The sequence below is a fragment of the Leucoraja erinacea genome, chromosome 8 (assembly GCF_028641065.1).
Source record: "Leucoraja erinacea ecotype New England chromosome 8, Leri_hhj_1, whole genome shotgun sequence".
NCBI classification, from domain to species: domain Eukaryota; kingdom Metazoa; phylum Chordata; class Chondrichthyes; order Rajiformes; family Rajidae; genus Leucoraja; species Leucoraja erinaceus.
In genome coordinates this window covers 29,020,209-29,041,217 of record NC_073384.1, presented here as the reverse complement: position 1 = coordinate 29,041,217, position 21,009 = coordinate 29,020,209, and the positions used below count along the sequence as shown (strand labels likewise).

The window sequence follows — 21,009 nt, the reverse complement described above, 5'->3', positions numbered from 1 at the left end:
CACCGTCATTCCTGCTGGGTCCTTTTCAAATCCACTTTAGCCAGCTCCTCACTCATGCCAATGTCATCACCTTTGCTCAACTGTAATACCCACACATCCAATATTATCCTCTCCCTCTCAAATTGCAGGTTGAATTTTATCATTATGGTCACTACCTCCTAGTGGTTCCTTCACCTTAAGCTCCCTAATCATATCCGGTTCATTGAACACCACCAAATCCAGAATTGCTTTTTCCCTGGATGACTCAACTACAAGCTGCTCGAAGAACCCATCTCGTACGCACTCTACTCTCTCTTGGGCTCCAGTACCAACCTGTTTTTCCCAGTCTATCTGCAAATTGAATTCCCCCATGACCTCGGTAACATTGTCTTTCTTACATGCCGATTGTATCTCCTGATGTAATGTGTACCCTATATCCTGGCTACTGTTCTGGGGCCTGTAAATAACTTCCATCAGAGTATTTTTACCCTTGCAGTTTCTTAGCTCTACCCACAAGGATTCTATGTCTTCTGATCCTCGGTCACATCTTGCTGAGAACTGAATTTCATTCCATACTAGCAGAGCTACCTCACTTCCTCTGCCACCTGTCAGTCTTTTCAATAGGACATGTAACCTTGGATAATCAGCTCCCAGCTCCGACCCTCTTACAGCCATGTCTCCGTAATGCCCACAATGTTGAACCTACTTGTGCTACAAGCTCATCTACTTCATTCCGTACACTACGTGCATTCAAATATAACGCCTTTAGTTTGATATTCACTACCCCTCCCCTCACATTTGTCCTGATTTCATCTGACCTTATCTCTTATCGCTTCTTAAACTTTACATCCCATTACTTCTGGAGACTTCCGTAACCTCTTCTGCACTTTCCTTCCCTTTCACTTCATCCATACATTTCCAATGTGAAACTCCACCAACTATTTAGTTTAAAGCCCTGGTCCTGGTTACGCGGTTTACCAAGATCCTGTTTCCAGCCGGGTTCAAATGGAGTCTGTCTTGGCAGAACAGCTCCCTCCTTCCCAATACTGGTGCCGATGTCCCACAACTTCAAATCCACTTCTTCAACACCAACTTTGAGCCACACGTTCAACTCTTTAATCTTCTCAACCTTATGCTAATTTGCATGTGGCTCAGGTAGCAATCCAGATATTATTACCTTTTTGGTTCTGCTTTTTAATTTAGTGCATACCTGCTCAAATTCTCTTACCAGAACCTCTTTCATTGTTCTACTTACGTCGTTGGTACCCATATGGACTACGATGCTTGGATCTTTCCTCTCAAGGCTTTGTAGAGCGATTGCCCTGCAAAACCTCTGCAGCCAACCTCGATGGGCATACACCTTGCCTTCCAGCCCTGCTTGCGGCCATCTTCCTCTCGTGGACCTCCTCCAGACGGTCCTCCCACGGCACTGTCAGTTCCAACAAGACGATGTTTTTGGCCGCCTCTGAGACCAGGAGGATATCTGGCCTCAGGGTGGTCGTGGCAATGTGCCGTGTGAACTTCAGCTGTTTCACCAAGTCTACGGAAACCTGGTTACGGCAGGACTGGTAGCTTAATGTTCCCGGGTACAGCTGTTACAGGTGGCAGTAAAAGAGGACAGGAAGTTGTTATATCGATTAAGAAGAACATTGCAGCAATAGTCTGAGATGACATTACTGATGGTTCATCCAGTGAGGAGATATAGGTGGAGGTAGAAATTAAAAGGAGATGATCACCATGTTGGGAGTGTATTATAGGCCCCCAAATAGTCAACAGGAATTGGAAGAACAAATATGCAAGACTAATAGGGTTATCACAATTGAGGATTTTAACTTTTTCAAAATAGACTGGGACTGCTATTGTACCAAAAGTTTAGATGGGATGGAATTTGCCAAATATGCTGACAAAAGTTTCCTTAACCAATATGTTGTGCGCCTTATAATGGTGAGAATAAAGCTTTACCTACTCTTAGGAAATTGTGAAGGGCAAATTACTGAAGTGTAGGTGGGCAAGACTTTTAGAATCAGTGACCACAGTTCTTTTGGCTTTAAAATAGTTATGGATAAGGACCTGGCATGTCCACAAATTAAAGCTCTGAGTTAGGGCAAGGGCAACACTGAGGGTTTCAGATAGGAATTTGCTAAAGATCATTGGAGTAGATTGTTTGCGGGCAAAGAGAAGCTTTTAAAAGTGTGATGGTGAGAGTTCAAGGCATACATGTTCCTGTTAGAGTGAAAGGCAAGGCAAATGAGAGTAAGGAAGCCCGGATGACAAATGAAATTGAGGTGCTGGTCAGGAAAATAGAGGCACGGGACAGGTATAGGCAGCTGGGATTAAGTGTAAGGAAATCAGGAAAGCAAAAAGGGGGCACGAGATTGCTCTGGCAGATACGATTAAGGCGAATCCAAAGAGATTGTAGAAGTACATTAAGGGTAATAGGGTAACTAGAGAGCGAATAGGGCCACTCAGATTACCAAAGAGGTCATCATCTATATGTGGAGCTGCAGAAAATGGGGAAGGTCCACCATGAGTATTTTTCCTCCATTTTTACCAGATAAAGACATGAAGATTAGGGAACTTGGTTCAAATAATGGAGATGTCTTGAGGACAGTCCGTATTACAGTTGAGGAGCTGTTGGACATCCTAAGGCATATGAAAATCTCATGGGCCCGATCACATATATTAGGTATGTTACAAAACCTACCTGAATCGTCATTAGGAATCTGCCCTCAGCCATGTCGGCGATTTTGGCGCTGTTTGGAGGGGGCGGGTTTTAAACGCGATTTTTACTAGGCTGTACTAATCGCACATGTTCAGCCTAGTAAATCATTAACGAAAAATCGCTGCAAGACCCGGTCGCAAAAGGTATTATTAGTTTTATAGGCCTCGATAATATAGTTCTAATAGTTTTAAAATTACTCTCTGATTCCGCAACCTCTCGCAGCCCCAGGGTTTTATAAAGCAAACAATTAAAGGTATGTACCTTATTTTTACATTAAATGGGGCATATATATAACCCTATATATCAAGTTATCTATAGCGAGTGGTTCATTTTGGGCTTTTTATATCCCGCAGTATTTTTCTCGGCATTTGAGGGCACTAATCCAGCGCTATGTCAACGTTCTAAACCAGCGTGTTCCACATGAACCCACTAGAAAGCCGATTTAAATGGGCATTTATTTACAGCAATTGAACACTAAATTCCTTCCATTTGGCCTATAAATTAATGTAAATTAGATATAAAAATCATGTTATATTGTGAATTATTTGTGAATAATCTTTGGACACTTAGGCTATTTAAAAATGTTAATCTTTCCTTAAGAAATGGGCGTTTGACTATCCAAGATCACAGCTTTTTTGTAATGTCCATTGAAAATCAATAGGGAACAAGATGCTAATTTCCGAGTATGAAAATGGTCATAACTTTTTTAATACTTGAGATATGAAAGTGAATTTGGTGTCAAATTAAACTTATTGTTATGCTTTATCTGATGGGATAAATTGCAGACTTGATTTTTTAAATCTCAAAATTTTGTAACATTGCTACATATATCCATGGACACTGTGGGAAGCTAAATAGGAAATAGGAAATTGCAGGAGCAATTTTTTAATAAGGATGGCAATGGAAAATCTTGAACCATAGACCAGTGTGCCTAACATTTGTGGTGGGTGAGTTATTAGAGAGGATTCTGAGGGATAAGAAATGTATGTATTTGGATAGACAGGGGCCGATTAGGGAGACACTAAGCATAATTTTATATGTGGGAGATTGTGCCTCATGAATTTGATAAGAGCTTTTAGACGTAGCCAAGAAGGTTGATGATGGCAAGGTCGTAGATGTTGTCCATATGGACTTCAGCTGGGCCTTTGACAAGGTATCGCATGGTAAGCTGTTCTGGAGGGTAGATAACATGGGATCTAGGGAAAGCTAGCTGACTGGATACATAACTGGCTTCATGGAAGAAAGCAGAGGGTGATGTTGGAAGGTTGTTTTTCAGACTGGAAGCTTGTAACGAGTGGTGTGTCTCAGGGATTGTTGCTGGGCCCATTGCTCCTTGTGGTTTATACTGTATCAATGATTTGGATGAGAATGTACAAGGTGTGGTTAGTAAGTTTGCAGATGACACTAAACCACTGACCAGTAATTTAACTGACTGTAAAGGTATTGTGGCCACAAGAGCAGATCAGAAGCTGGGAATTCTGCATCAAATAACATATTTCTGTACTCCCGATATTTGTAACTTAGACAATATACAAGTCTGGAATGGGATGGAATACTCTTCATGTGCAAACCTGAGTGCACCCCAAAATATTCAAGTAATTCAACAGTAGGACAAATCGACATCCGATCCTTCACCGTACATTTCTTTCATCACCAGCACACTGTGGCTCTCATGTGTACCATCTAGTCCTTTGACTACTTGAAAACACATTTTTTCAACAGTATCTAATACACCAACATCTTGATCACCAAGGAGGGTATGGACAGCAAATGTATGGTAATGTCACAACCTGCAAGTACTTAAGTCAAGTCAAGTCAAGTTTATTCGTCACATACACATGTGCAGTGAAATGAAAAGTGGCAATGCTCGTGGACTTTGTGCAAAAAACAAACAAACAAATAAACTACAAACAGAATCACATATTCTTTTACATATTAAATATTGTGGGCGGAAGGAAAAAGGGGAAAAAAAACAGCAATATTTAAAAAAAAAACTGTAAAATGGTACAGTAAAGTTAGTCCCTGGTGAGATAGGAGTTTACTGGGAATGGCCTCTGGGAAGAAACTCCTTCTCAACCTCTCCGTTCTCACAACATGGCAACGGAGGCGTTTGCCTGACCGTAGCTGCTGGAACAGTCCATTGCAGGGGTGGAAGGGGTCTCCCATGATCTTATTGGCTCTGGAGTTGCACCTTCTTATGTATAGTTCCTGCAGAGGGGCGAGTGAGGTTCCCATAGTGCGTTCGGCCGAGGCCGCAACCCTGGGGGGATCCTGTGCTCAGGGTGAGGGACTTTGATGTATTCCCTCCCAAACAAGGGGACATGGCTTGAGAATTAAGGGACTGAAGTTTAGGGGTAACATGATCGTTGGGGAACTTCTTTACTCAGAGAGTGGTAGCTGTGTGGAATGAGCTTCCAGTGAAGGTGGTGGAGGCAGGTTCGTTTTTATCATTTAAAAATAAATTGGATAGTTATATGGATGGGAAGGGAATGGAGGGTTATGGTCTGAGCGCAGGTATATGGGTTATGGTCTAGCGGGGTATAAATTATTATGTGTTCGGCACGGACTAGAAGGGTCGAGATGGCCTGTTTCCGTGCTGTAATTGTTATATGGTATATCTTGTCTACCTGGGGCCTGGCAGTGAGAAAGTCCAGGTCCAGGCACACAGGGGGTGTTGAGCCCTAATTCCAGTAGCTTCTCGACCAGTCTGGTGGGGACTATCGTGTTGAAGGCTGAACTGAAATCTATGAACAGCATCCTCACGTAGCCCCCCTTCTGGCTGTCAAGATGAGGGAGAGCGGTGTGCAAAACCTGGGAGACCGCATCGTCCATGGATCTGTTCAGACGGTATGCGAATTGTAACAGGTCCATGTTGCGAGGGAGGAAGGCGCAGATGTGTTTCTTCACCAGCCTCTCAAAGCATTTCATGACCCGAGGTGAGGGCCACCGGACGGTAGTCATTCAGACAGGCTGGGGAGGCATTTTTTGGTACCGGTACAATGATGGATTATTTGAAGCAGGCAGGGACCACGGGCTTGTCCAGGGAGGGGTTGAATATTGTAGTGAGCACTGGAGCTAGCTGCGTAGCACAGGACTTAAGTACTCGCCCCGAGATGCCATCGGGGCCTGCAGCTTTCCTCGTGTTCACCCGTGTCGGAGCCCTCCTCACATCGTGCTCGGACAACGAGAATGTGTGCACATTCCTCCCTTCAGCTTCGTTAGCCAGCCCGCTGGCGGTATTGTCGTTAGTCGGCAGACCTGGTGGTGTTGCCCGACTCAAAACGAGCGTAAAAGGAGTTCAGGTCATCAGCTAGGGAGGTTCCGGCACCTGCAGATGAGGGTAAGGTGCTCCGGTAGTTGGTTACAGTCCGTAGCCCCTGCCACAGGCGTCTGGTGTCCTGCTGCTCCATCTGTGACTCCATCTTGTCCCTGTACCTCCTTTTTATGTCCTTCACCGCCCTTCGCAGTCGGTAGAACTCTACCTTGTAGACGTCCATGTTTCCGGATGCCAGGCCCGAGTTGTAGGCAGCGGTGCGAGCATTCAAAGCAGCACGAACAGACCTGTCTACCCAGGAGGTTACACAGAAAAGCTGGAGAAACTCAGCGGGTGCAGCAGCATCTATGGAGCGAAGGAAATAGGCAACGTTTCGGGCCGAAACCCTTCTTCAGACTTCTTCAGTACTGTCTACCCAGGATGTTGTCGGTTATTGTTGCGATGAAGTCCGTGACTGCTTCCGCGAACTGACTGACGTCACTGGAACTTGCTTGGAACATATTCCAGTCGACATCGCTCAGTGCATCTTGCAGCATGGCCTCCGACTGGTCGGACCACCGCTTTACGTCCCTCGTCACTGCCGCTTCCCCAACTATCCTCTGTTTATACTCCGGCAGCCGGAAAATGGCAGCATGGTCAGATTTTCCGAGGGGTGGGAGTGAAACGGCCTTGTAGCCCTTCCGGAACGGCGTATAGCAGTGGTCCAATGTTCTTTCCCCCCTGCTGGCACACGTGATATGTTGGTAGAAGTTCGGCAAGAACTTCCTGAGATTTGATTTATTAAAATCTCCAGCCACCACCATAGCCGCATCCGGGTACTTGTTTTGATGTCGACATAGCACATCGTGTAGGGCCGATAGTGCCATGTTGGTGTCCGCATGCGATGGAATGTAGACGGCTGTGACGATCACTGAGCCGAACTCCCGGGGAAGGTAGAATGGGCGGCATGAGATCGTCATGTGCTCCAGAACCGGCGAGCAGGAACGGGAAAGCATCTTGATATATCCAGGGTTACACCAGTTGTTATTGGTCATGAAGAAGACTCCTCCACCCTTGGATTTCCCAGATGCTTCTGTTCTGTCAGCACGATGGACATTGAAGGATTCGGTTGGGCAGATTACCTGATCCGGAATCAGTGAGGTCAGCCATGTTTCGGTCAGCCAGAGGATGTTGCAGTCCCTTATGTCCCGCTGGAATCTGACCCTCGCCCTGAGGTCATCCAGCTTGTCTCCCAGGGACTGGACGTTCGCCAGAAGAATGCTGGGCGGAGGAGGACGAAAGGCTTGGGCTCTCAGCCTATTCTGAATCCCCCCCCCCACCGCTTACCTCGATATTTTCTCCGGGTTTTCCTTGTAGCCGTGCTCCCATTGTTGTTGCAGCAGCCTCTATTGATCTCTGATGGCCACGCTGGATCAGCAAGTACAGCGTTTAAAAAGTCTCCGTTTGTGCTAGAGTTTAGATTTAAGAAGATTTCCCTGCCATATTTCGTTAGTACTAGGGAGTTAGAACTTAGAAATGTTAAAAAGGAACATGAGAGTTAAAAATACACAGTTTTCGTGGAGCTGCCATAACGGCGACTGGACAGGGCCACGCCATTTTTTTAAATTTTTTTTTTTAAGTAATACATTCCAATATGGAAATACTGTATATTGCTGTTCCTTCATAGGCACTGTCCTAAATATGTATTCAACAACAATTTGCAAATCTCATCACATCTTGGATTACTGCAGCATATGACAGTGTTTTACCAGTGCTTCAAGTGTGATTAGAGATGGCCATATAGTGGTTTTGCCAACACCCCTCACATTACATTAATGCTTTAGACAATTTTTTTTGCTATCTCTTTTCTGGCCTGTGAAAACTTAAAGGAATGGATTGTACTTTAACTTACATAAATCAAAGGAAGAGTGTGATACATAAATTTTAACATTTCCTCCAACTCTTAATATTTTAATCTCATTCACGGGAAATTGTTGGAAATAATGAAAGTAGTATTTCATTGGTTGGCTCATCATCTGAGCATTCTATACAAAGACCCATGGGTAACACACTTAAAAAATGTCTCAATCAAAAAAGAATATTTGCTTGCAACAAGAGAATTTTTACTCTTTTACAACTGTTCTACAAAGCATTTTTGACTGGATTTCACAAGTACCTGTACTACCTCTGCCATCTGTTACCATCTGCCATTATTTAGAATCCATTTTTTTTTGTTACAAGAACACATGATACAAATATCACCCAGCACTGAAGTTATTTATTGGCACTACTGAGTGTTAGGCTTCTAAAAATTATTTTCACTTGCGAAGTATTTTTTGGGGGTGAAGGAAGAAACACAAAATAAATTTTCTACCTTGCATTATCAAACTGCAGTTTTTGTTGTATTTAAGTGGCTTGGATCTAGAATATAAAATTGTTCAGCCCTGTTTACATTGTAAAAAACAATGTTGCAAATCCTTTAAATTATATTCGTCACCAATTATTATTTGTGAACCCCTGACAACAGGCCAATGATATGTCTGCTGCATTCCACATAGCATATTCATTTACCATTGATATTTAATAGGACTGTCACAAAACTAACAGACCTGAGCAAAATAACTGTCAATAGCAGCTCAAGAGTCAAGAAAGTCAAGCGTATAATTATTATACCTACCAGGAATGGAACATTGAAATACTTGTTTGATACAGTTTTACAGTCCCATTAATGTAATAACACAACAAATAAATATACAATAATCAATAGTACAATAAATTAATAATCAGTCATACTAGGTAACGAGGTCATAATATTGCAAAACCGGTAGGCAGTGCAACCAAAACAAAATTTGTTGAAGGTTGTTGTTGAGGTTGAGTTGGACAGTGTAGTTTAGGAGACTGATGGTAGTTGTTCTTGAACCTGGACGTGGTTGTCAGGCCTTTGTACTGTTTTGATGGCAGCAGCAAGATGAAAGTGTGGCCTGGGAGTTGTGGATCTTTGATATTTATGTTCATGTAAATGGACCAGATTTAGGCCATTCGGCCCATCAAGACCACTCCGCCATTCAAATCTTGCTGATCTACCTTTCCCTCTTAACCCCATTCTCCTGCCATCACTGCATAACCCCTGGCACACATAATAATCAAGAATCTATCTATCTATCTCTGCCTTAAAAATATCCATTGACTTGGCCACAACTGTGGCAATGAATTCCGCAGATTCACCATTCCCTAACAAAATTCCTCCTCATCTCCTTCCTAAAGGAAGGTCCTTTAATTCTGAAACCATGATCTCGCGTCCTAGTCAATCCCACTGGTGGAAACACCCTCTTCATATTTACTCTATTCAGGCCTTTCACTATTTGGTAAGTTTCAATGAGGTCCACCCTCATCCTTCTAAACTCCAGGGAGTACAGGCCCAGTGCAGTCAAACGTTCATCATATGTTAACCCATTAATTCCTGGGATCATTCTCGTAAACCTCCTCTGGACCCTCTCCACGGCCAGCAGATCCTTCCTCATATATGGGGCCCAAAATTGCTCACAATACTCCAAATGCGGTCTGACCAGCACCTTATAGCGCCTCAGCATTACATCCCTGTTTTTGTAGTCTTGTCCTCTCAAAATAAATGCTAGCATTTTGTTTGCCTTCCTTACCACTGATTCGACTAGCAAATTAACTTTTTGGGAATCCTGCACCAGTACTCCTCTAGTCCCTTTGCACCCCCGATTTCTGTAGTCTCACCCCATTTAGAAAATAGTCTATGCCAAGTCAATTCAACTTTATTTGTCACATACACATGTAAGATGTACAGTGAAATGAAAGTGGCAATGCTTGCGACAGAACAGAACCAGTATTTACATTAAAAAAAGAAGACGCAACAGTATTTACGCCCTGGTGAGATCAGTTTGCAGTGGGAAGAAACTCCATCTCAGCCTCTCTGTTTTTGGCTGCAAGACAGTGGGGGAGCTTGACTGACCGCAGCAGCTGGAACAGTCCGTTGCTGGGGTGGTAGGGGTCCTTCATGATCCTACAGGATCTGGATCTACACCTCCTGTTGTATAGGTCCTGCAGGGTGGGAAGTGTAGTTCCCGTGGTGCGTTCTGCCGAATGCACTACTCTCTGCAGAGCCTTCCTGCCCTGGGCGGAGCTGTTGCCAAACCAGATAGAGATGTTTCTGGTCAGGATGCTTTCTACAGCACCACAGTAAAAGGATTGAAGGATCCTCAGGGAGACTCTGAATTTCCTCAGCTGCCTGAGGTGGTAAAGGTGCTATCTTGCCTTTCTCACCAGTGTGGCAGTGTGTGTTGTCCATGTCAGATCCTCTGTGATGTGGACTCCCAGGTATTTAAAGCTGCTCACCCTATCCACAGGGTCCCATTAATCCCCAGTGGCGTGTGCGTCCTTGGAAGTTGTGCCCTTCTAAAGTCCACAATCAGCTCCTTAGTTTTTGTGACATTCAAGAGGAGGCTGTTATCCTGACACCAGAGTGCCAGGCCAGCCACCTCCTCCAGGTAGGCCTTCTCATGCCTTTATTCCTACTATCAATTTACTGCACAATTTACTCGCTGCCTTTCATCTGCCACTTCTCTGCCCACTCTTCCAACCTGTCCAAGTCCTTCTACAGAGCCCCTGCTTTCTCTACACTACTTGCACCTACTATCTTCATAGAATTCTCTCCAATAGTTTCCCTGCCACTGACCCGAGGCTCACCGACCTATAGTTGCTTGGATTCTCTCTACTTACTTTCTTAAATAAAAGAAACAACATTGGCCACTCTCCAGACCTCCACCTGTGCCTAGAGAAAAAAGAAAGATCCTCGTCAAGGCCCCCCGCAATCTCCTCTCTTGCCTCCTTGAATTACCTGGGATAGATCCCATCAGCCCCTGGGGACTTATCCACCTTAATGTTCCTCAAGAGCCTCAGTACCACCTCCTTCTCAATCTCAAACTGCCTCAACATATTTGTATTCTCCACACTGACCTTGCTGTCATCCAAGTTAGGGTGGTAGGGTAGGGCAGCAGTCGAGTTGCTGCCTTACAGCGCCAGAGACCTGGTTTGATCCTGACCTCGGGTGCTGTCTGTACGTCTCCCTGTGACCACATGGATTTTCTCCGGGTGCTCCGGTTTCCTCCCACAATCCAAAGATGTACAGGTTTGTAGGTTTGGGCTTTGGTAAAACTTGTAAATTGTCCCTTGTGTGTAGGATAGTGCTAGTGTACGAGGTGATCGCTGGTCGGCGCGGGCTCAGTAGGCCGAAGGGCCTGCTTTCGTGCTGTATCTCTGAACTGAACTGATGTCCTTCTCCTCGGTGAATATAGATGCGAAGTACTCGTTCAATATCTCACCGACATCCTCCAAAATCAAGCACCAATTCCCTCCTTTACCTTAAAGCAGTCCTACTTTCTCCATGGTCACTATTATTTTTATCGTAAGTATGAAACGTTTTGGTATTTTTCTTAATCCGACTCGCCAATGATACAATATTTCATGGACCCTTCTGGCCCTTCGAATAGCCCACCTAAGTTATTTCCTACTTGCTTTATATTATTTTTAAGTCCCGTCTGATGCCATCTTCCTAAACCTGATTTGCGCTTTCTTTTTCTTCCTAACCAAGGTTACAACCTCCTTGGTCTTCCACGGTTCCCCTACCTTGCCATCCTTATCCATCTTCCTTACTGGAACATGCTCATCCCGCACTTTGATCAACTAGCTCTTAAACAACTCCCACATGTCCTCTGTGGATTTACCCAATAAACAACAGGTCCTAATCTACCCTCCTTAGCTCCTACCCAATGACATTGTCATCTGCTTTGTCCCCATTAAGCACCTTCCCTCAACAACCAGACATGTCCCTATTCAAGACAATATTTAGGTATGTGACAGCAGACATAAATACAGTGGCCTAGGGGGCCAGACTTCATGCTATTTGACACAATAGGTTTCTCATTTTCTTTTGTTTTGGTCATACAATAGATATGCATCATTTACTGACTATCAGAGCATCTTAGTTCCAATCTTCTACCAATGTAATTTGCACTCACCATTAATAAATATGGAAAAATTGAATCAACTAGTCTTCCAAGAAGCCCCTTACTTCCATCAATACTTATGTCTGTCTTGTGTTTGGGAACTTTAGAACCTGCATCTTATTTCTGTTTGGCAATAGTACAATTACCATAAATTATATATTTTAATCTTTTAATTTTCCCAACAACAATTTAACACATTAAATCTGAACACAAAAAACTATAATAAAATCAAAAATGCAACAACAGCAGTTTTGGATTTTACAACTTATTGGAAATATTGAGTAAATCGAATCAAATCTACGCACATTTTAAAAAAAAAGATATAAGAGACAGAAATTGGCAAAATCGTCGCCCCACATTCCCAGAAGAAAACACTTTAGATTCAAAAAGTTTTTAAAAAACAAACTCAAAAAAATTAGTGCCATTTTAACCCTCTACTCAAGTGTTAAAGTAAACAATACTAAATGCTGGACCAACTATTATTTAATGTTCTTGAAAGTTAATTGGAGATGATTTGATAAAACATTTTAAAGAACAAGATGTCAGAAGCAGCTGAATTATTAATTTAATTCCTAAAGGGTCATTCGGGGTTTATCAAGAATTTCTTTTTCTGCTGCCAAATTAATAGAACAAATTGTTTTCAGTAATTCTGCATCCTGCTTAGAGTTTCTGTAACTACATTGTTATAAAGGACTTTGGACAATTTTCCTCATGATAATATCATATGTTGTTATTACAAAACACAATAAGATTTCTCATCATGCAATATATGGTTGACAAAAATGATATCAAAGTAATCACTTTCATTAAGTTGTTATACTTTTAAAATGTACTCTTAAAACTACAGTAATATTCCTTCAGCGTTTTAAATGAAAATGCAATGTAGAAGGAAATAACTCAGAATAGGAAGATTTGGTCACTTTAATTATAATCACCCTACCTCTGGTGCCAAGTATTCTGGAGTACCACAAAATGTTTTCATGGTAGCAGCATCTGTAATTCCTTCTTTGCAAAGTCCAAAATCTGTGATTTTAATGTGCCCATCCTTGTCTAACATCAAATTTTCCAACTACAAAAAAAAATCAATTTGTACAATGTTATGCAGAAACCTATTACATTGAACACAAGGGAAGGAGATCAATGATGGATCAATTATGAGTTAATTTCATTTAAAATACCCATTTTATTAAACAGAATAATAAATACAGACAATCTTGATTTTTTTTTAATCACTTATCTTACTGGAGTCCCATTCTCTACATTTCCATTGTGATCACAGGAGTAAAATTCCATTTTAAACCGCAGGTCATAGAAAATATACAAAAGACAATAGGTGCAGGAGTAGGCCATTCGGCCCTGCGAGTCTGCACCGCCATTCACTGTGATCATGGCTGATCATCCACAATCAGCACCTATAGCTTAAAACTAGCCTGTTGCAATCAACCCTATCCCACCAAAAATAACCTCATGGAAAGGAACACAAGTTGTACAAGCTCAAATCTGGCCTCTTGACATTATATACAGCAGAAGTTATGCCCCCCACACAGGGTTATTCTCTGTCAATGATATCACTGAATCAGGATAATAAAGGAGTCATGAGAACTCCTATTGCAGCAGGCAAAATATTTTCTTTGTGCTACTTTGAACAAAAAGCACTCTGATACAAAACTAATTGTGGTGGTGTCATTGTCTTCCCCTTATGCCCAATAGCAAATTATATTTTAGCAAACAGAAGGGCATATTTTATTTGATAAATTTTCATCAATGGTCTCCCATGGCAATTACAACAATGGGTTAAACGGCAACCTTGTCCGTGGCAATTCCATCAGTCTATAGAAAAACTATATTATTTTCAGAATGGGCAAGGACTTTATTTTTTAGTGAAGTGCTTATAGAAAATAATTCATCCATTTGATACACATTTCTTTCTGAAAGCAAATTATGTAACAGTTCAGACTGAAGTCATAAAATCAATTTTTGAAACACATTTTTCAACACAATTTACAAATTAAAATGATGTCACATATAATGAATGATGGTTAGGATTTTTTTTCCTGACAACCATTAAAATGTATTCAACCCACACAATTAGAAAATACATTGTCTGCCATAAAACAGCATTTCTTCTAATATGATAGAACAAATAAAAATAAGTACTCATTCCTGCTTTTTGATTATTTGGAAAGATTTATCTTAAATTTGCTAAATCTCTTTTCTGCTTGCTATACACCAATTTTATTTCTAAAACAGCACCATTCCTTTTCTCATAAACATTGCAAACTAGTCTGACACAGTTTCTTCTCCAGCCAATGGGAGCTACACATGAACTGTAAAGATTTGGAGCTACATAACTATTTAACACATTTCTGGATCATTTGAACAATCATCGTTTTGAAATCAAGTGCTTATCCTTGCCTGAGAGTCTGCATTTTACTCTGTCTTCATAATTATTTCATTTCCTTTAAATTTTAATTGAAGCATTACAAACAGTAACAATAACAGGATATATTTAGAAATGATTTGGAACACTTCTTATCACAAACAATTTTACATTGCTGGTCACGGTTTATTAACCTCTGTTGTATTTCCTGTACCCCACAACCATGTGCTATACATCCTTCGCTAAGACCCTCCATCTCTTCAGTTGATTACTCCTACAGTAACTAACATGAAACAGTATTAACTAGAATTTTCACCAACATTAATATTTTCCAGAGCTAAGCACTCAATGTCATAATTTTGCAGTGCTTTTGGGACGTTTTCAGCACATTAAATAAGCACAATAAACATTCAAGTTGTATTAGTTGAACTGCATCTGTCACAATATTAAATATTTTATTCAAATGAAGAAATTACTATAGTATGGATTACAATATAAAGTTATAACACAATCTTAATTGTTTGGTGTACCTGCATTCAAGCTTGCATTTAAGCTTTGTCACTTTAAATTATCGTCTGAGGAATTAATGTGATCGGCTAGACAACTTCAGAAGTTAAAAACAGAAGATGAAAGGTAACAATAACTTTTGATCACCGTGTTCTTTTGGTATTTTATGAAGTTTTTAGGATAATGGAAGATAGCCAATGTCTATTACCATCGTTAAGGTGAATTATAAGAAACAAAATAAAATTAGGGGAATTAAATATTAAAACGCAGGGATAAAGGTTTATAGGTATTAAAAGTTCGAAGAGATTCTAAAGTAATTGAGTGAAGCGCATTACTATAATCAATGGTGGAAACAGCAGGTTCAGCTGTTGCAAGTAGGTTATGAATAATTTCAAATGTGTTCCTAGTGTTGAAAAAAAGAGAAAAAAGTAGAAATTCTGATTACATTGTTACCTTGAGATCTCGGTACACAATCTTCTCGGAATGCAAATAATCTAGAGCTGAGACAATTTCTGCACCATAGAATCGTGTGCGGTCCTCTGAGAACACTCTTTCTCTCGACAAATGGAAAAACAGCTGCAAGGTAAACAGCGGGGACAGTATTGTAATAATTACTGATTTAGTGTGGAAAATTAACACAAACATAAAACACCTCTCATCACCATATTGTGATGATAGATAGTGCACCCTTGGTAGATGCTGATGGCTCCTAGACAGCAGCTGGCTTATCTTTCAAAGTTTCCAAGGGGAAATGTGAGCTGCTAAATCAGCTTTTTAATCAATATACCAATCTTGTTCAAGACATTCTGCACATTGCCTATTTAACCTCCTACTTACTCCTGAAAAAAAGTGCAGCAGAGTGATCTAATTATCCTTTTCATATTGTCAGATGTTGAGCTGCATTGTCAAATACCTGTATGTTCACACTGTCATAGGCATTCATACAAATTACCACTGTTACCTTCAAACAGTCCCGTATTAATTGACCTGCCATTAAAATTTGCATAAAACCTGAATGTGTCAAATAGGGATTAGTCATTTTAAATAAACTACTGCTGTAACTACCACATTTCATATATTGGAACTAAAGGGTCCACTGAGTCAACCAAATCTTTCTTGAGATTTATTAACAAGATTTTTTGAACGTTTGCAAAAGAGAAATGCTGCACTATGCAATTTTCTGAATAGTTGAAGTAAATGCATCAAAATGGATGACACTTTAACTATTTTAATATTTCATACATTTTTTTTAATTAAAAAGAATCTGAAGTTATTTTAAAATTGTGACCACTTTATTTAAGAAGCTGAACAAGCAGAAAGGTGATGGGAAAAGACTGTTTTTTTGTCAAGTGAAAAAACAATTATTAATCCCTGATGTGCTGAGATTCAAATTATGTTAAATTCTTATAGCTATATCAAAATGCTAATCCTTTAGAATATTATAATGTACAAACTTACAACTTGCAAATGAATTTAAATATTGATGATTTTAAAAAAATATTAGAATATGACAAATATTACCATTAATTTTTTCTGCAGCAATATATGAAAACAATAATTTTATTCAGCCTATTTCAATATCAATTGTAGTGTACTTATTAGATAAAGTTGACTTATTTGACTCCGCGTTATTTCAACATCTTATTGGTATGTAACTTTTCACCAATCTGGTAATTTTGTTAAATTACATTTAATCTTTATTGGTACATTGTTAAATATAGTAATTATTAATGGTAGGCAATGGTAGGCATATTTGCATGTTTGGCATATCAGCCAAACAATTACAAAAAAACAACAGTAAAGGGCCTGTCCCACTTGAGCGTCATTTGCCCGTCCCGCAGGTGGCACGCGAAGATTTTGTGAATCCCAAAATCCTGGGGCGCCGCGCGCATCACTGCCTAAGTCACCACGCACCATGCATGCCAAGTGCACGTCACGATGTGAACGTCGTGACGCGTAAATGACGCGCAAATGACGCACAAGTGGGACAGGTTATAGTGCACATTGTCAGATTTTAATAAAGACCATTTGAGTACATTTTGGTTTCACCATGTAGAAATTACAGCAGAGTTTATACATAGTCTCCCCATTTCAGAGCACCATAAGGTTTGGGACACAGCAATGTTATGTACATGGAAGTAGTCATGTTTAGTATTTAGTTGCATATCCTTTGCATGCAATGACTGCTTGAAGTCTGCAATTCATGGACATCACCAGCTGGGTATCTTCTCTGGTGATGCTCTGCCAGGCCTATATTGCTGCCATCTTTAGCTTATGCTTGTTTGGGGCTAGTCCCCTTCAATTTTCTCTTCAGCATATAAAAGGCATATACAATCTGTGCTTCCACAGCTCAAAAAAAATGTCCTTGAATAGAATCACAAATTTCCTGGGATTTTACGGTACTTTCTGAAATTTTCAAAAATGCTTCCTGCATGCTATTTGTTGTTGGGTTTTTTTTTTGCGGGCACACATTCACAACATAAAGAAGAACAAAGCAAAATCTATATTACTGAAAGTCTGATCTTGACCACTTCCTGTTGTTCTATATATTCATTTTAGAACAAACGCTGCTATTTTTGGCCATCTTACTCAGTCGCCCTCCGCTGCGCAGGACAAGAGGATTTTTCCCATAGATAGAAACATAGAAAATAGGTGCAGGAGGAGGCCATTTGGCCCTTCAAGCCAGCACCACCATTCTTTGTGATCATGGCTGATCATCCCCTATGAATAACCCGTGCCTGCCTTCTCCCCATACCCCTTGACTCCACTAGCCCCTAGAGCTCTATCTAACTCTCTCTTAAATCCATCCAGTGACTTGGCCTCCACTGCCCTCTGTGGCGGGGAATTCCATAAATTCCCAAATCTCTGGGTGAAAACGTTTTTTTCTCACCTCAGTCTTAAATGACCTCCCCTTTATTCTAAGACTGCGGCCCCTGATTCTGGACTCACCCAACATTGGGAACATTTTTCCTGCATCTAGCTTGTCCAGTCCTTTTATAATTTTATATGTTTCTATAAGATCGCCCCTCATCCTTCTAAACTCCAGTGAATACAAGCCGAGTCTTTTCAATCTTTCCTTGTATGACAGTCCCGCCATCCCAGGGATCAATCTCGTGAACCTACGCTGCACTGCTTCAATCACAAGGATGTCCTTCCTCAAATTAGGAGACCAAAACTGTACACAATACTCCAGATGTGGTCTCAACAGAGCCTTATACACCTGCAGAAGAACCTCTTTACTCCTATCCTGAAATCCTCTTGTTATGAAGGCCAACATTCCATTAGCTTTCTTCACTGCCTGCTGTACCTGCATGCCAACTTTCAGTGACCGGTGTACAACGACACCCAGGTCTCGCTGTACCTCCCCTTACCTAACCTAACCCCATTGAGATAATAATCTACCCCCTTGTTTTTGCCGCCAAAGTGGATAACCTCACATTTATCTATAATATACTGCATCTGCCATGCATCTGCCCACTCACTCAACCTGTCCAGGTCACCCTGCAACCTCCTAACATCCTCTTCACAGTTCACACTGCCACCCAGCTTTGTGTCATCCGCAAAATTGCTAGTGTTGCTCCTAATTCCCTCTTACAAATCATTAATATATATGGTAAATAGTTGCGGCCCCAACACTGAGCCTTGCGGCACTCCACTCACCACTGCCTGCCATTCTGAAAAGGACCCGTTCACTCCTACTCTTTGCTTCCGGTCTGCCAACCAATTTTCTACCCATGTCAACAACCTACCCCCAATACCATGTGCTCTAATTTTAGTCACCAGTCTCCCGTGCGGGACAGAGAAACATAGAAAATAGATGCAGGAGTAAGCTATTCGGCCCTTCGAGCCTGCAGCGCCATTCAATATGATCATGGCTGATCATCCAACTCAGTATCCTGTACCTGCCTTCTCTCCATACCCCCTGATCCCTTTAGCCACAAGGGCCACATCTAACTCCCTCTTAAATATAGCCAATGAACTGGCCTCAACTACCTTCTGTGGCAGAGAATTCCAGAGATTCACCACTCTCTGTGTGAAAAAAAAATATTCTCATCTCGGTCCTAAATGATTTCCGCCTTATCCTTAAACTGTGACCCATGGTTCTGGACTTCCCCAACATCGGGAGCAATCTTCCTGCATCTAGCCTGTCCAACCACTTAAGAATTTTGTAAATTTCTATAAGATCCCCCCTCAATCTTCTAAATTCTAGCAAGTACAAGCCGAGTCTATCCAGTCTTTCTTCATATGAAAGTCCTGACATCCCAGGAATCAGTCGGGTGAACCTTCTCTGTACTCCCTCTATGGCAAGAATGTCTTTCCTGAGATTTAGGAGACCAAAACTGTACGCAATACTCCAGGTGTGGTCTCACCAAGACTCTGTACAACTGCAGTAGAACCTCCCTGCTCCTATACTCAAATCCTTTTGCTGTGAATGCTAACATACCATTCGCTTTTTTCACTGCCTGCTGCACATGCATGCCTACTTTCAATGATTGGTGTACCATGACACCCAGGTCTCGTTGCATCTCCCCTTTTCCTAATCGGCCACCATTTAGATAATAGTCTACTTTCCTGTTTTTGCCACCAAAGTGGATAACCTCACATTTATCCACATTATACTGTATCTGCCATTCATTTGCCCACTCACCCAGCCTATCTAAGTCACCTTGCAGCCTCCTAGCATCCTCCTCACAGCTAACACTGCCCCCCAGCTTCATGTCATCCGCAAACTTGGAGATGTTGCATTCAATTCCCTCGCCCAAATCATTAATATATATTGTAAATAGCTGGGGTCCCAGCACTGAGCCCTTGCGGTACCCCACTAGTCACTGCATGCCATTCTGAAAAGGACCTGTTTACTTAGGGGTCCTATATAAGGGACTGTATAAGACTATAAGGGACCTAATCAAAGGCTTTCTGAAAGTCTACATACACTACATCCACTGGCACCCCTTCATCCGTTTTACCTGTCACATCCTCAAAAAATTCCAGAAGATTAGTCAAGCATGATTTCCCTTTCATAAATCCATGTTGACTTGGACTAATAATTTTACTGCTATCCAAATGCCCCATTATTACCTCTTTAATAATTGACTCCAGCATCTTTCCCACCTCCGAAGTCAGGCTAACTGCTCTGTAATTCCCCGTTTTCTCTCTCGCTCCTTTCTTGAACAGTGGGATAACATTAGCTATCCTCCAATCCACATGAACTGATCCTGAATCTATTGAACATTGGAAAATGATCACCATGCGTCCACTGTTTCTAGAGCCACCTCCCTGAGGACCCTGGGATGCAGACCATCAGGTCCAGGGGGTTTTTCATCCTTCAGTCCCATTAGCCTACCCAATACTATTTCTCGCCTAAAGAAAATTTCTTTCAGTTCCTCTACCCCCTTAGATCCTCTGACCTCCAGTACATCTGGGAGATTGTTTGTGTCTTCCTTAGTGAAGACAGATCCGAAGTACCTATTCAACTCTGTGTTGCCTTTGCTTTGGAAATGCTAAATGTGTGTTGCCTTTGGTTTGGAAAATGCTAAAGCTGTGTTGCCTTTGGTTTGGAAATGCTAAAGCTGCGTTGCCTAATTAAAGTTGCCTTGCCTAATTAAAGTTGCCTTGCCTTCTATATAATTATCTTGACCAATTCCTGTTTGCGCTTTATATTGATATTAGAAAAAACACTACCACGTATGGCTGTGATTTTTGGCCATCTTACTTAGTCCCCCTCCGCTCATCAGGTGCCGAGGATTTTTCCCATGGATGAAAAATAAAAGAGTTATTAGTGTTTAAAAAATGTTGAGATTTCTCTCTCGTGTCAATCATGCCATGACGGCCACGCCCCTCTGGTGGGAGGGGGAGGGACTATAAAACCCAGAAGTGTGAGCACAGCTCAGTCTCTGCAAGATGGAGGAGGGAGAGGTCATGATTCGCTCTCTTTAGTGGCCTTGTACCCTGCTTGAAATGGAATATCAAGGAATAGCCGTGAGTCAACTGCCAGCCCACCAGCCGTGAGTGAGCTACCAGCACAACAGGCTTGAGTGACTGAGCCGTCAGTCCAAGAATCCATTCGGCCCCCAATGTCCATATTAGCCCTCTGGAAATGATTCCCTTCAGCACACAACACCCATACTAGCACTCC

The 21,009-nt window shown here is 41.6% G+C and overlaps 1 protein-coding gene across 4 annotated transcripts in view; it reads right to left on the bottom strand.

The window, feature by feature from the left end:
* LOC129699479 (RAC-gamma serine/threonine-protein kinase) overlaps nucleotides 1-21,009 on the bottom strand; it is a 356,110-nt gene that overhangs the window by 44,105 nt on the left and 290,996 nt on the right. For all 4 annotated transcript variants that reach the window (XM_055639303.1, XM_055639304.1, XM_055639302.1 and 1 more), the window contains 2 exons: nucleotides 15,327-15,449; nucleotides 12,927-13,055 (listed from right to left, as the gene is read on the bottom strand). In XM_055639303.1, coding sequence (XP_055495278.1) covers nucleotides 12,927-13,055; nucleotides 15,327-15,449 — 252 coding nt within the window. The remainder of the gene's footprint in view (nucleotides 1-12,926; nucleotides 13,056-15,326; nucleotides 15,450-21,009) is intronic.